Source organism: Lissotriton helveticus, chromosome 12 (genome assembly GCF_964261635.1).
Source record: "Lissotriton helveticus chromosome 12, aLisHel1.1, whole genome shotgun sequence".
Taxonomy (NCBI): domain Eukaryota; kingdom Metazoa; phylum Chordata; class Amphibia; order Caudata; family Salamandridae; genus Lissotriton; species Lissotriton helveticus.
Window position 1 is genome coordinate 34557995 of NC_136073.1, and position 16749 is coordinate 34574743.

Below are 16749 nucleotides of genomic sequence, written 5' to 3' on the forward strand. Positions count from 1 at the left end.
CCCGGTGCTCATGATGAGCTTAGCTCATCATGAGCCACGGTGGTCAGGTGCTCATGACCACACCCGTTTCTTTAGAACGCTCGCACAGCAGGGGAATTAGCCCAGCGTGCGAGCGTTCCAATGGTCATGACGAGCTCAGCTCGTCATGAGCACACGGTCATGACAAGCTCAGCTCATCATGAGCATCGAAGGTGTTAAGACTGAAAGTGATGCACGTAAGGGGCAGATCCTGCCATCCTGACCCAGAGTATGTAGGAACATTAACAATGACACACAACGGGGAGGTGGAGCTATGTGAGGAGCAAGATGGCTGCACCCTGTTAGAGCTCACCAGCGGCGCTTGGCTCTGGGGCCCGATCATTGCTTGCTGAGACAAGGCGGCTTTGGACAGGATTGGGGCTGATTCTGAGACCCCTCAAAAACTGTTGCTGGGCACACCAGTGCCCTTCCTCACCCATTCTGGGCTGCGGATGGAGCGGGCGGAGGACTGGCAGCCATTGCCCAGTCAAGCCTTCTTTCTTGGATCTTCCTTTTCCTGGTGAGGTGCCCGCCCATCTGGGGACGGCTACTAACGAGGCCTAGAAGAGACTGGTGGAGTGTGGCCTAGAGAGGGGATACTGTTCAGTATCAGAGGAGGCGGAAACCGGTCCAGTCAGGTCCAGTCCGAGAATCAACTTTAATAATCAGAATTGATTTCTATCCAAATTAAACCTTTTTTGCAACATTAGGATAATCAAAGACTGGGGAAATAACCACAATGCTTTAGTTTATACCTTGCAGTTTGCATGCAGCGCTAAGATGACAGTTAATAGCTCACTGTTCTCTGTTGTTAAGATTTCTGACCTATAAACTGCAAGTAACAAAAGGATCTCACTGACAAAAGCAGTAACCCACTGACCTATTTACATTATGTGCACTTTGTGATCTGCATGGTACATGTTCTCAATTCAGTTCAAATCTTTATTCAGATACAAAATATCCATAAAAGCACAGACCATATCATAATAAAATGGGAATATAACAATCCATTAACATGGACCCAATAAAAACAAAATCATCCATGACAATTAGTTTAGCATAGAAACAAATATTTATAAAAGATCCCATGAACCAATTAAATGTTATGAGCCACTTAACTATATAAAGTCAGATTCCATCAAATTCATATTAAGCCTAACCACAACATCTACTAGTAATTCAGAAAAAACAGAACATCATAGGGTGCACATTCAATTTCGAGTGTGCACCGACAATTTTAAAAAGGTGCCTACATGAGCAGTTAGCTCATCATCTTCTAACTTACGAATTGTTAAGTAAGCTTCCTCTAGGTGTAGAGGTCGAGTACTCTTAAAAAATGGAATCAAAAATGGATTAGTATATGGGCTATAAAATTTGCAAACAAATAAAAAGTGGAGTGTTGTCTGCCCACTCCTATCATCACATGGGCAAGGTAATTGATCCAGATTAGCAATGTGCCCCAAAGGAAAACACAATAAAAATGTAACTGTGCCAGCCCTTAAACAAAACAATAATCCTCTCTTCCAACGTCCAATTGGCTTTAAGAGCTAACTAGATGGGGTATTTGATTCGTCCGCAATGGGCAGATAACTTTCTACGGACTTTTTCTGAAACTCCCTTACGAATCTTAATTTTCTGGGGTGATCATATTAACCCCCCCAAATAACTTTTTTATTCATGTCAACAGATTCATCCAGGTTTGTAAAAATCTGTGCATGGTTGATACTGCTCGTGCTATCCCTTACTGCAGCAAGCCATGGTATTTCTTTTCCCTTATCACACATAAGGCAGTCTCCAATAATCTCTCTGGTCAGTGACGTTGCAGGGTTCTTCCAGATCGCAAGCCACAAAAGAACGGGTCGTGCCTTTATGTAGTCTTCAACATAGTGTCATTTTAGTTCAGCGTGTCAAATATACTGTGAGGTGGAAATCGGGGCTCCCAGTACTTTCTGACAAAATCGATTTTCTTCAAGTTGAATACTATTGCACTTTGTGTGTCTCCATATTTCCGCGCCTTATGTCGCAGTTGAAATGCACTGTGTTTTATAAATTTTCAAGAGTGCTCGTATTATCCCTGTCTTTTTAGGCTGTGGTAAACTAATAATTGAATTAATAACTTTGGAAAACGTATTCCTGCTGTGTGCCACATGGTGTACCCATGAACCATTGGCAGAGAAAACAAACCCAAGGTAGGGAGAAGTGCTGGTGCAATAAAGGTTTTGATCATCTATAGTAATAGAGTTTAAAAGATGCTTTTTTGGCCCACAAGACATAATAAATGATTTTTTTAAAATGTGTACACAGATCTAGACTACCTATAAAATCCACAAACCCCCATACTAAAATTCATAGAGCATTCAGTGTTCGTCCCATTAAAACAGCATCATCAGCATACAATAGGGTGGGTACTAATTTGCCGTTAATTTTGGGGACATCCTTAGAAAGTATGATAAGAGATTTATGCAAGTTGTTAATATATGAAACAAAGAGCAGGCGGGCCAAAACACACCTCTGCCTTACACCTCTGTCGATTCTAACGTCCCCTGAAACGTTCCCACTTTTATTGATTCTTACACGAGCTCGCAGGTCCCTATGCAAGTATGCTAAAAATGGACTAAAACCTCATCTAAGCCGTATTCTAAAAGGATGGACCATAAACGGGGCCTATTAACAAAATCAAAGACCGAGGTAAGGTCCATAAAAGCCAAATATACAGGGGTTTGCTGGGCTACAGTATATTTCTCAATGATTAAATTGGGGGTCAAACATTGTTCGATAGTCCCCACTTTACTTCGAAATCCCAGTTGGAACGATTGTAAAATACAGTCATCCTCGGCCCATGTCCTGATTCTGTTATACAAAATCCTCCCTAGAATTTTCATAGTGTTGTCTATTAGGGAGATTGGCCTATAACAGTTAGGTTGAGATCGATCACCCTGTTTAAAAACTGGCACAATAATGGTTGTCGACCAGGTACTTGGGAGAGGGGCATTAATTAAGTTAATATAAACATTTAATAAAAGGTGGCCAAGAACTCAGGTTTATATTTAATCAGATCATTAGGGAGCCCATCGAGACCTGGAGGTTTATTACTCAAACTTTGGTTAACAGCATCTTCAGCTTCCTGCAAAGATTTTGCAATCGCGGGAGATCATCAAGCTCTAAAAATGCTTCGCTCTGTGATGGCAGTGAGTAAATCACCGGGAAGTGGGCTTCCCACTCCTCGCTTGTTGCATTGCAGTTTATATAAGATACTGGTTGAGAGAGAGATCTCATATTTTTAACTGCGGCCCAGAAAGCATTCCCATTATTTAAAAGGGCGGCCTATGCTAGGGCTTCCCAACGCTCGTTCATAAGCTCTTCTTTTCTCCGTGAGATGGCTACCTTATACTTTTTCCTTAAGGATTTAACCAAGGAAAAGTCTCTTGGGGGTTTTGATAATGCCCCATGCAGCTGTCTATTAATTAGTGGGCTTTTACCAATAAACCACCTTGACATGAATTCCACTCTCGACATTGGTTTCGATAATATGGATTTAATCCCCTCACATAATTTTGCAAAATCTCCAACTAGCACCAGATTAGGATCCTGTAATGATAGACATGAATCGATGAGACTTGGATAGTCCCTAATCATCTTGGAGAAAAGATCTGTATAATTACCTCCTTGCCAAACAAATCTTAAGTTATCGGCTGAGAGTGTCAAGTTCCTTGCACCACACACTCATAATTATAGTTTGGTTTTGGGGCGATTCTTAGTTCTATCATAATTGGATTGTGGTCGCCATGAATGGCAGGGACAACCATAGCTTTAATTAAAAAGTCCTCGAGAGTGGGAAAAATAAAAATATAATCAATAGTGGTAGCGCTACCCCTTCCACTAAATGTTGGTTACGGGTAGTCACCATTGTAATTTAGTTCAGCAATTTCCATCACATTTAACAGGTTATGTTTGTACAAGTGGCCACGTAGTTCAGTACCCCTATTACATCGATGTACCTTATTCCTAGTCCCTATGGGTAGCATAAGATCACTGGGTATTTTAGCGTTAAAATCACCCCCCAGACAAATACCCACAGTGTTACCAAGCTGTAAGGATGCAATACAGTTAAACAAATTGATAAAATGTATATTAGGTACAGAATAAAAATCATTGTTATAAAATTAATTAAACACATGGATATACCCCTTTTATATATTACCCCATGAAATTTATCATCTTAGGTATCTAACACCTTTATAGTACCTCCAGCCGCAGTATTCACCCAGATTGAAAGGCCACCAGATGGGTGGCCAAGCTTTGAAGTAAGGGCAAGTGTATTATGACATTCAAACCCATAAATATATATGTCTTTTGTGTCCCATGTCTCCTGAAACATAGGGATATCCTGCTCCTGTACTAAATCTAGCCACTCTGATAAAAGTACTTCAGACTCTAAACCTGCAACATTCCAACTTAGTAATTAAAAGGTTACAATCATTAATTAGCTTGTTAGGTAACACAGAGCAATTCACATCTATATCCATAAGGGGACTAGCTTCATCAGACAGTGCGTGATCTATAGGTTCCAAAGAGCACACATCTGTATTCATCTGTAGGTCAACTTTATGAAGCAGAGCATGGCCCATTAGCTCAGGGGGGTACACATATGCGTTAATTGGGGGATCTGCTTCGGTGGCGTTAGTCAGTCCTGACTATCTAAGTCAGACAAAGGTGATAACCTGTTATGCAGGGTTAGGTAGGGAGCATTATTTGTCAGGGGCCCGGGAACTTGCTTATAAAAAATAGCCCAATGGCAATGTGCAAATATGTGTGGAATTAGAAATAAAATCTTCCTGTGCCCTCAAAAGTGATCTGGCCATGGGTGGACTGCGAAAGTTAATCATTATGCAGTCCCCCTCGATATTCTTTGGTGACATCCCCACCCACCCAACTCTTCTAACCATAATGATGTTATACATGTCTGATACCTTAAACTTCCTATATTTAGATAGCCAATGCACACATTTATTTCGTAGTTGAAGCCAAGTTTCCCCCTGTTCTTTCTTGAGAGTTGGTACCCCTGACGTATGGACAAGCCTCTGCCGGTAATCCCAAGACCTCCACATTAGAATCATGGTGACCCTTTCTCATAAAATTTGAAGCACCATTACCTGACTTAGCTGGGTCAGGCAAACTAGTAGAGGGTGAATTCTGAGGGGCCCGGATATATTACATGTGTTAGTGGCATGGTGCGGATTTCCCGGTGCTTCATTAGGCTTAAGTACAAAAAGATCCTTAACTTTGCTACAAGTTAAACATGTTACACATGAATTTCCAGATGGAACACCTATAGGCGGTGCTGGTAATGGGATCAAAGAATCGGATCCTGTGCCAACATCTGGGCCAATAGGCAGCACCCCCCCCCTGCATTAGCAACATTCTGAGAGGACTCCCTTTGACCACTTGTATTATTCATCACAGTTTCCAAATGATTTGAACGATCCCAGAGGGAGGTGAAGTTCCTATCTAATAATTCCTTAAATCATGTGATAAAAGTGTCCAGGGCAGCATCTGCATCGGTATCGGTAGTAGCATCGGCGGGGAGACTCAGTATTAGTAATGGGGAGCAATATCACTCTGTGTACTAATGGAATTAGTTTGTCCTGCCTCCGGTTGCACCGCTGGGGACCCTTTTCGATATATTTGTTTCTGAGTACCCACACCCCTCTTTCTCTTTTCCAATGTCGCTCTCTTCTTTTCTTCACTATCGGATTTAGAAGTCCTGGCCCTTGTGGCTGTACTTGGTCCGTCTAAAGTAGACACAATGTGTGTATCCAAATTAGGTATATAAGGGCGACGAACCTTGTGACAAACTCTGTGGGTTTGTGGTCAAGCAGGTGGTCAGGCATGTTTGTAATGCACCATCCAAAGAAGAAGTACCTGGAGATAAGCGTCTCGCCAAGGTAAGAGGGTCTAATGACAGTCGTCATTCCATCAACTCAATCTCATGACTGAGCATTGATCCAGCCCTGATAATAAAGGCATCCAAAGGCACCACTAATCCCTTACGTGCACTCTTAATGAAGTCAAAAATGTAAGTGCTAAAGACCCTATACAGCAGGAGTTACAATACTAAATAGAGGCTTAGAACCATAAACACCAGAGTACCTGCTGTCTGTGAAGCCTCAATCTGCTGTCCCACTAATTAGATGTTAGAGAGGGAGCCCAGTCCTGCCTTCTCCGTGGTCCGACGGGTGTGGACGGGCCGGCCCTTGGCCCTGACTACACCGGGGTGCGGCCCGGGCACACCCAGGCGCGTCCCACGCTGCGGGAGCCCTGGGCTGTTTTTATGCACCTCCGGGCGCGTCTGCTTCCCGATGGCGCCTCCTGGCGTGAAGCCTTGTGGGGAATGCAGTCCCCGGTACAAAGTGCGGTGTGCCTTGTGGGAGACAGAGCCCCAGGAACAAAGTGCAGCGTGCGGTCAGGTCAGGCAGGTATTAGCGGTACATGTTCTTTGCAGCAAGCACATTAACCCTCAGCGCTTACTTTTCAGGAGTCAAAACTTCCACTTGAAAAAACTCTACCACTCTCTAAGAAGAACAATAATCAATTGAGTTATCATGACCTTTTTATTGTTGCTGTAAATTGCTGGTGGCCAGGAAGGAGGCAGCAAGTGCTTTTAAAAACATAATATACTTGCAAACATGACTCCCCCAACCAAAGTCAGCGGCCGGTGCGATCGCACCAAACGCACTGCCCTATAGCCAACCCTTCTCAAGGGTCCTGTGACCTCTGTGGCAGGGTCACAGCTGCTCTAAGGTGTGCTGTTTCATAGGCCTGCCCGCAAGACTGGAGGTGAACTTCAGTATGGATTGTGGTGGACAGGCCTTCAAGGTTAACACACACTTGCCTCCGCTAGGGTCCACCTGCTGGTGCTGATCCAGCGGCCTATAGAAAATATATCATAAACAACGCTACCCAACTTCATAACCTATAAACAAATTCTACACTAACTTATGGACCCATTTATAAACATGACATATTTGGGCCTACTGAATCAGGTGGTCAAATCTAACCTATATACACCCTATTTACAAACTATATACAATTTTTTACATTTGCGGAAAGAATGTTGTCATTATAACAAATCCTAACTATTTAAACGACCACCATTTGCGATGTGATCTAGCTAATTGTAACCTGCACTTCTGAATAATCAAGACCAGCTTGTTTGTCAAAAGTAAGATTTTATTTACTAAATTATGGTATTTCAAAAGGTAGTTTTATAAACATAATTTTATAAGCATTAAAGTAAGCATTTTTGAAAAGAATCATGAGAAAATTACAGTTTAATCAAGCGAATCAAAGTTTAAGTAAGTATTTAAAAGTTTAGCATTTTTAAAACCTAAGTCCCTAACTAAGCTAAATAAATGAAAAATAAAGTAAAGTTCTTTGAGGATTCTTACGTGCTCCACGCAAAGTCCGACAGCACTTCACCCTCATCGGAAAGTCAGAAAGCAGCAGCCAGCCCATCCCTAAGGGCATGACTTTTTATACCTTTCTATGCTAACTAATCTAAGCGAAGGAAAGTTTTCATAAATCCACGATGTCCCATTGGTTGAGAGTGACAAGTGACATGTCACCCACATTTCAAAACTTCCATTAGGTCACATTTCTTAAGAACCATTGTCTTTTCCGAATGCAACCAGGAGCTTCCTTGGTTTGCAACATTTGTAAATTAATGTTCTCGCAGCGTTCATTTCACTTCCGCGGGTGCCAAGTTAGAGCTGACAAAATTGTCCTTTATCACTGGTTTCCGACCTTGGCCACGTCCGACAGAATGATGACAGCACGTCAGATTTGCTTAGTGAATGCAGCTTTGACGAACACTTTTTCAGAATGGGCATCTCGTGACTTTTGCAGAAGTAAAATTCAGCTTTAGCAAACTCGAGCAAACTAGGCCCAAAAGCAGGCAACTTATGCTTTCTAGTAATAAACAAACACAAGAAAAGTATTAATGAAAGAAATAATGTTGATTATGTATCCACCCTAGGTTTACTAATTAATTAACCCTCCCAATTAGTCTAATATAACCTAGCAAAATGCAAACAAATAAAGCAGCATTTATATCTACCAGTCTTCATGAATCCATGAAACTTATGTGCACCTAGAATAGTAGAAATGACATCACATAGACAAGGAAAAGCAAAATAAGCACATGCTTCTTTTAGGTTTGCTGCAGTTAGTAATGACAAAAACGAAAATAACAAATTATTTTATTATTTTGCACGAACAAAAAGATGCAACACTTATGCACGTTTATGAGCACACATGTTAGTCCCCCCATGTGTAAAGTTTAATCTAAATTGAATTAGCACGATACATCACAAATCATTAATATTATTATTCATGTTATGGAAATGTGACTTTGCGAGTTTAAACAAAATTTTGTTTTCTATCTCGCTCCATCAGTGCTAAGGGACCAGGGCTTCTATGGTCTAGCAGGGCCTTCTAAGGTCTAGCATGGGACTGTGCTCCCTCAGGAGAGTGGTCTGGGGGACTGGTTATGACAGCTGAACCCAGTCCCATATTTGTCAGCGCTGACGATAGTGTCACATCCTCTCCCCCCATGAACACCATACTGCCCCACTGAGAGAAACTCGCACTGCCTTCATTTACAACCCAATTGTGCCTTGCTATAAACACCTGGATGTGACACAATTCCTGCCGCGGTCGGTAGGGGAGTACCTGCCGGGGCGGTGACGTGGGGAGGGGGAGGGGCAGGGTGGGGGTAGTAATCTATGGATAATGGACGTTTACAGGTAAGTAAACATATAAATAAATCAAACGAATTTCGTTGTGTGCACTGCATCCCTATATGCAATGCAGTGCACACGACGAAATTCGTTTGATTTATTTATATGTTTACTTACCTGTAAACGTCCATTATCCATAGATTACTACCCCCCACCCTGCCCCTCCCCCTCCCCACATCACCGCCCCGGCAGGTACTCCCCTACCGACCGCAGCTGCACAATTCAAAATTACGATTAATTAAGAGTAATATGCTGCCTAAAAAAAAAAAGTAACAACATCCTGGAAAATGTAAGCACTCATTGGGAATGCAAATTAAGTAATACGTGAAATGTAGGAAGGAGCAACATGGTTACCTTAACGCTTTTGCACTTATTATTCAGAAAACAGTGAGTGCTTTTGCATGTTTGTTATGGACATGACTACAGGGCCCAGAAGGGACCCATTTCAATGTCCATTACTTATATCCTTACAAAACATGAGCAGTATGGTTTAAAAAGACCACATCTGTGAACACAGAGCCGCGGTGCGCGCATCAACCAGGTATTGCAGTACCTCCAGGAATGGTGCCGTACCCCACCCTGGGAAAACAATGTTGTTCAAAGAAAGGAGAGAAAATAAGAGTAGCGCTTTACTGGCAAACTCTGTAAAGTAGCGCTAATGTGTTTTGGGTGTGAATAAAATCAATCTGACCACTTTGCGACCCGCTCTGTCTTGCTTTATTTCATTATTTTTCACATTTTGAAACTTTTATTTCTCTCCGTTCCAAGGCTGCATTTTGCAATACAAAAAATGTCCCCAAAAAGACATTTCCAGCAAAGTGTTTTTCTTTTTTGGACAATTTCACTGAGGAACAAATAAATGAAAGGAGAGGAAAGAGGGAGTAATGGCTACTAGGCCCAGGGAAGGGGACCCCACACCTAGACGTTACAGCTGGCTCCAGTGCTTCGAGGCACAGGAAAGGCGCCCCCCCACCCCGGACCGCGAAGCAGTACAAGGCATTTCGCACAACACTGCTCTAGCACTGGCAGTTCTACATACATTTTAAATGCGCATTCACATCAAAGGAATCGTTGCTATGGGTGATGCAAAGATTACAAAAGCCAGTTGATCTGGTTGCTCCCTCCTCCCCTCACCCACCTCTCCTTACCTGTGTCTGGCTGGTCCTGGAAACATAGGGCCCTTCTGTCACCTAGCAACAACATGCAGAAAAGGCACCTAGAATGGCAGTACTTAACAGAGGCGCTGCCTCGTTGCTGACACTGAGCCAACATAATTGCTGGCCTGACTGCTGTAGCAGCCCCATTCGTATTTCTTCTCTCCCCCCACCCCTGCACCGACCAGGAATGCCACCATGCTTGGGCTAACTGTGAAAGTGTGGCCTTTCACAGTGAAGCGGGCAACCTTTTTTTCAGCTGAGTGCGAGACCCTGGGCAGCTGCCCACACTGCCCATGCCTAGCTGACCCGAGGTGCTCGGCGAAAGACGGCCCCAGAGCTGGGAAAGACTGAGGTGGGTCCGCCTACACATGGACTGCCCTGAGACACGGAGGCCCCTTTAGACATCCAGCAGGGCCATCACTGTCTTTTGATGCCCTCCCCCCGCACTGGACTGGGAGATGGATGCTTCTTGCGGGTCCCTGCGGAGGATCGGAGTGGTTACATATACTACAACATTTGGAGTTGTTGATCTATCCTAACATTCTGGACAGTGGTATATGGGTGCACCCACAGAGATTACACCCACATATCGTGCACTCTTCTGCTCACTTGGGATGCAGGTTTTTCAACGCAAGTCGTTACAACGACTTGCGTTGGGGGGTGCTGGATAGTGAATAGTTTAATTTACTATTCCAACTCCAGTCCCCGTGGATAGTAGGGAAGGTGTTGGATAGTAAATTAAACTATTACCTATCCTAGAGCGCCCCCCAGCGCAATTCGTTCTAATGACCTGCGTTGGAAAACCTGCGTTGTAAAGGCACTGCGTGGTAAAAGTTGCGTCGTAAAGGATGTTTCCCGCTCACTTGACCCTTCTCCATGATATTACAGATGCCACTGATGGGAATATTCACAACCACCGGTGGCTGGCCACTGCTTTGACGGTGGCCAAACTTGGTATCCTGTATCATTGGCGCAAGCCCTCATGTCCCACCCATTCCCAATGGCTCCTAGGACTCAACCAAGTGGCTCTTCATGAACGGTTCACATATAAACTTAACGACAAGCTAGATGTTTATGAGCGAGTGTGGAGAGAGTTTCCTATTTCAGCTCAAGAGATGGAGTACATACCTACTGTAAAGTGGGTTACTGCCACTGACGTCCTTGCCACAGGGATGGTCATGGATCCCTTACGACTCAAAGCCCCATTCTTGCCATGGCATTGTCCTTCTTGCTGTCTTGTTCCCCTTCTCATACTTCCCTCTCCTCACCGCCCATCAACAACTATCACCCCTCTCCCTTTTGCCTACAGAAAACTTGCCATGAGAACTGGACCTCTCTATCAGGATGCCCACCGCGTCTGTGGGGACGGTGCGGATTGCGTAGGGCCTATGCCCCGGGTTGAGAGTGGCCAATGGGAGTGGGTGGAGCCTCCGCCACCAGGCTCCTCCATGGCTGACTACTTTGGACTGAAATACCTGGAAGGTGGATGACCGCCTTCGGCATTTTCATTTGATGTTGTCTTTGATGGTCTACAATGTTATTGTTTCTTTGTGTAACAAGAGAAATAGCTATACACTGCACTCTATGGTTCAAGGGTCACCTCCCTAGTGCAGTCTAGAATTCTGGGTTCTTTCCTGTACTCTGTCTCTAGACCAGTCCTCCCTTGCCCTCAGGTTTGGCCTCACTTGCACTCCTGGACTGGAAATCCAGAGTACCGACCCTGCTACCATCCAGGAGACTACCAGGGACACCTAAATGTTTCGACAGGGCACACCTGAGGTATGAGCCACCTGCGCAATCATTGCACACATTTTCTTGGGACCCCTGTATCCTGCCCCCCATCCAGGGTTGGTTCTGTCTCCTCCCTGTATTCCTATAACGTTCAGTATGAATGTTGAGATTGTATTGCATTTTTGTTGATTAACGACGTAAAATGAATAAATAAAACAAATTAAAAAAAACAATGACAAAAACCAAGTTCTCCATATGCCCTTGTTTAAGATGCATACTTAGATTGTGCTGCAATGCATAGCAGCACCTGGATAGGCCCAATGTGGGTAGAAGGTGTTGGACCTTTTCAAAGTCATGACACTCACATAGCATTATACGAACAATCTTATTCGTGTTTTATTAATGTGGTTCTAGTATTTGAATTTCTACATTAACACTTGATTGACAGACCTCCCTACCTGCTGAAATTCGGGCCCTTGAACTATGGTATTCAGCTATTCAGTGAGCTTGCAGGAGGGTCTATTCCCTGGCAAAGAAAAAATTAATACATGTTAGAAGAATTGGTGAATTGTTCCTGGAAACTCAACTTAACTGCCCTGAGCTAGTGAGTAAGACTGTGCGGAGTTCATGTAGATATGCTACACGAAACCCCGCGAAGTGCAAAAAAACTACGCCGTACTACGCAGAGCTTTGCAAGTGGCGGAGTGCATTAGATAAATGCCGTTCACTGTGATTTTCAGTGCCAGGTGTTTGTCCGCACTGTGCAAACATCGCAAATGGCACCACGCACAGTGCAAGTGGGCTCTGCTTTCTTTATGCCTCTCGAGTAGATTTTTACTCGAGCCCCAGCCGTCGCTAGCATAGGTGACCTCTCGCAAAGAGAAATCTGACCGCCCACGTTGAGAAATCTCGCTGGGAGGTTCATTTTCCATGCTCCTGCTCACCAACTTGATGTTGATGATTGCAAACAAGGAAAGATCTCGCCAGAAGGTGGATTTTCCTCGTTCACATTCGCCAAATTGACGTTGACGAACGCAAGTGAGGAAAAAACTAACGTGGAGTGCGGAAAACACCACACTGCCCAGACTTACTACTGAGATGAACCCAGTTCTGTAATAATGTAGGTACCAATGGGAGGTGCAGTATTAACCCTGGTCAAATATTCCTAGCCTAGAAAATTATATGTAGCCCCATACTGCTGTATTTGAATGTTTTATCACATTTTATGCACTTCATTACCAGAAACTTTTTACTAGTGGTATCATTCATGGAGTAGGGTGGTACAATCTCAGCATCCTATGTCCATGGGAATGACACGGTGTTGTCCATTAATTCAGTACTCTAAGACAGTACATATGTATTGAGGACAAGATGCTGGGTTGAATGGATAGTGAATTGGTACAATAACCAATTGGAAGGTTGCCTGGTGGTCCTCACCCTGGAAATGTGGGAAGAAGACACAATAATCTGTTTCAGTGTTTTAGTTTAAATACATTCTTTTGCAAAATGCTTAAATATTGTCCACTGTCAATCTCCTCTTCACCGCACCACCATGGTTAATGTCTCCACCCTGTGTTTAAGCTCTTATGTGTAAATAAATACATTAATGGAAGTATTGCCAGGAACATTTCTCATGGGAATTCTGAGTCCTGGTTCAGAGTCCTCTACAACATTTGGTCACAGCAGATCAACAGTTCAGGTGCAAATGTAGAATAAAAAATGTAACTTTCATCATACAACATCCTCACTTTTCTCTTCTTTTTGGCAGGTGATGACGATGAGTATGTGAACCCCCCCGCCTTGGTGAAATTCTTGAAGGAGACAGTGAATGTCTCCGCAGCAGTCCACGGCTACATCCACAAGGGATCCGACACTGAACGATCCGGAAAGTACAAAATCAAGGAGGCTATGTACCCCAGTGGCAAATACCCAATGTTCCCATCTGGTGGTGGGTACATCATACCAAGGACCTTCATCCCTGCCTTACATCGTGCCTCCACTTGGATGCCCGTCTTTCCGCTAGATGATGTCTACTTTGGCTTCTTGGGTTTGGCAGCCCGTGTGACGTACCGGCATGACTACCGCTTCTGCGTTGAAGGCATGAATCGCTGGTGGTACAGCCGATGTGCCTTCAAGGAAGCGCTGGTCGTCCATGGCATCAGTCCAAAACGACTGATTGACATCTGGCAGGATGTCCAGAAAGAAGATCCATGTGAACCTATGCCCTTCTGGATCAATGCACTTCTGATCATTGTTCTTCTAATCATGAGCCTCTTTTTATTGGCAAAGTTTTCAGGCTCTTCTGTGAGATGTTCAAACAAAAGCTAAAAAAAAATATTGGTGCCATTACACTGCCCCCTGGGGCAAGTTAGGAATGCTTTCTTCTTATTAGCGTCTGGCATCCCCACTTTCACTGGGCTCAGTCAGACTAGGAAGAGCCATGACTTTGTCTTTGGGGGTTCAGGGAGCCAGAAATGGAGAGTGGGATGATGAAAAGTACAACGCACAAGTTCCTCTGCTTCTATCTGAGGTTTCCTTTCAGACACTTCCACTAGTTTTTCTGTCCAAGTTGAACCATCAGTGACTGTGTGGGAAAGACATGGATGTACGTCAGTACAACGTGATCATTTTGATCGCGGTACTTTACAACCGGTTTTCACAACGCAAGTCGTTACAACGACTTGCTTTGGAGGGTGCTGGATTGAGGATTAATTTAATTTTCTATTCCAACTCCAGCCCACGTAACAGTAGGGAAGGTGTTGGAATAGAAAATCAAACTATTTCTTAACCAAGAGTGCCATTCAGCACAAGTCGTAGTAATGACTTGCGTTGTAATGGCTGCGTCGTAAAAGTCACGCGGTGTAAACACCCCGTTGTAAAGGATGTTTCCCGAAAGGCACTAGTCCATCTGTTGCCAGAGTAAGGTCAGCCTGTTGAAGTCATTTAGCAAGTGGAGTTCAAAACTGTGTCTTAAATCACATTCTGGCTGCACATGCAAAACAGAAGAAGAAGCTGAATATCAATGCAAAAACAAACACAGACTTTTTGTTGTGTCACGAGGATAAATCACAAGACTGAGAGGTCTATTCTAGAAAGGCCTTGGTCAATCAACAGGCTTGACAGAGCACATAGAGGTGGGGTGTAAACCTTCAGTGCTGGAGGCCACATGTGTGCCAGCAACTAGAAACCTCCTCCATTCCTACCTCAACTCCCCATGGCTCTACCTCCATGTCATCAACACACACAACCAATCTCAAGCTCTAGGAGCCTCCTGGCCTTGATCGAGTCATGGATGACCAGAGTCTTCCTTAGTCTCACATACTCCAAAATACGAATGTTGTTCTGCTTGCAGCCGTTCCATCACTTTCACTGACACCCTTGAGAGCACAGCCTGCCAGCTGAAGATACAGAGCCTGGAGGAAAACCTTCCTGCACAACAACAATCCTTAAAGGCATGTTCCTCAGAAAGAGAAAAACTTGTTGTTTCACAAGGAGAAATACAAAAATTCTCCTCGTTGTGCCTCTATCAGGGAGGCATTACGATTTTGACAGATTCCCAAGTTTTTCAGTCTTAGTAAATCTGGAAATGCACAAAAATACATGAGTGGATATGTGGGAACACACAAACTCCACCCAAGATATGCCTTCCCAGGGCAGAATAATGCAAGACAGCGACTTGCCCTGCCTTGCTTCACTCCAGATTTACCAATGGAGGCTCATGTAAGGTGCAGGGGTCGACGGAAAACTCCTCTACGCCAGTAGAGTTTGCAGAGTTTTGCCACTTTGCCACTCAATTTGGAGCGTCGAGTTCAGCAAAAACTCCGCTAAGTTTATGAGCGCTCGATAAACAGGGCCGGACTGGGAACAGAAACGGGCCCTGGCAAACTGCTCAGGTGCCTCCCCCTGGGCTGAGGGGGAGTGCAGCCGAGCAGTTTGCGAGGGCTGTTTTCGGTCGATTTTATTACCGGGGGCGATATTGTCGACCCTCGGTAAGAAAAACAGCCACCCGCAGGGGCCCCAAATCGGCCCCCACCCTACGGCCTACGAGGGAAACACCCGGTGCCCGCTATGGCCAGTCCGGCCCTGTCAATAAATCATTGCTGAAGTGACAAGCCATAGTACAAAATGTACTATATACTTGGCTGCCCTCTAGTGGCTGTAAGGCAGTAACAAGTGGTTACAACAACTACACAGCCTTCAATGTCAATAATGCAGAGCTTCAGTTAGCATATCATTGATATTCAAGTGATGTCCCCGTAGATGCCGGCAAAGAAGGCACCTACAAAAACCGCCTTGGTAAGCAATCGATCGCTTGACACAGAAGTCATGTCAAAATCTACAGCTATTAACTTTTTGCGGCTGAAGTTTTTCACTTTGCCTGAGCAAGAAAATAACAAACTGGGACCCTCATGCAAGTGCAGATGGAACTCCACCACTTGCAATTCCGAATAGCCCAGTGTTCCCAGGTGTGGAATTACCATTCTGAATCCTTGGTCTGCAAACTCTGACCTGAGAATACCAGTCCAGAGACATCAGGCCTGGTTTCACTGTGTACGTTTATCATATTCCAGACAGCTCCATATAAAGTGAATAATTTCCGTGAACAAAACATATGAAAAAATAAATCAAGAACTTAATTTATAAGAAAATACTGTCTTGTGTAAACTCATTAAAATTGAGTAGTGGCATCACCATGCATTAACTGCTTGTGTTACACTCCCTCCTTTCCCCCCTCGGTGCTTTCCCTATCAGAGGATAGAACCGTTGATAAAAGCAAACTAGCCTGTAGTCAGAAGTGAGGCTGCACAAAGTGGCTCTAGACAAGAAGGCAGGTTAGAGCAAGGAGAGGCAGCACACAGAGGGTCAGTACAACAATGAGAGGCAATGCACACAAGCCAAGAGGGTAGGGAGACGAATATTACAGAGCGAGGAGAGACCAAATGCAGAAGCAAGCAGAGCAGTTAAAAGTCTTGGAGGGCCAGCCAGCTCCAGGACCAAATAATCTTATGACATCATGCTCCTACAAATCGGTACATTAGAAGGAC

The 16749-nt window shown here is 44.2% G+C and overlaps 1 protein-coding gene across 2 annotated transcripts in view; it reads left to right on the forward strand.

The window, feature by feature from the left end:
* The window catches only part of LOC144798596 (beta-1,3-galactosyltransferase 5-like), a 209582-nt gene extending 193179 nt beyond the window's left edge, over positions 1–16403 (forward strand). For both annotated transcript variants that reach the window (XM_078669551.1, XM_078669552.1), the window contains exon 3: positions 13473–16403. In XM_078669551.1, coding sequence (XP_078525677.1) covers positions 13473–14032 — 560 coding nt within the window. In that variant the 3' untranslated portion in view covers positions 14033–16403. The remainder of the gene's footprint in view (positions 1–13472) is intronic.
* The last annotated feature ends 346 nt before the right edge of the window (positions 16404–16749 follow it).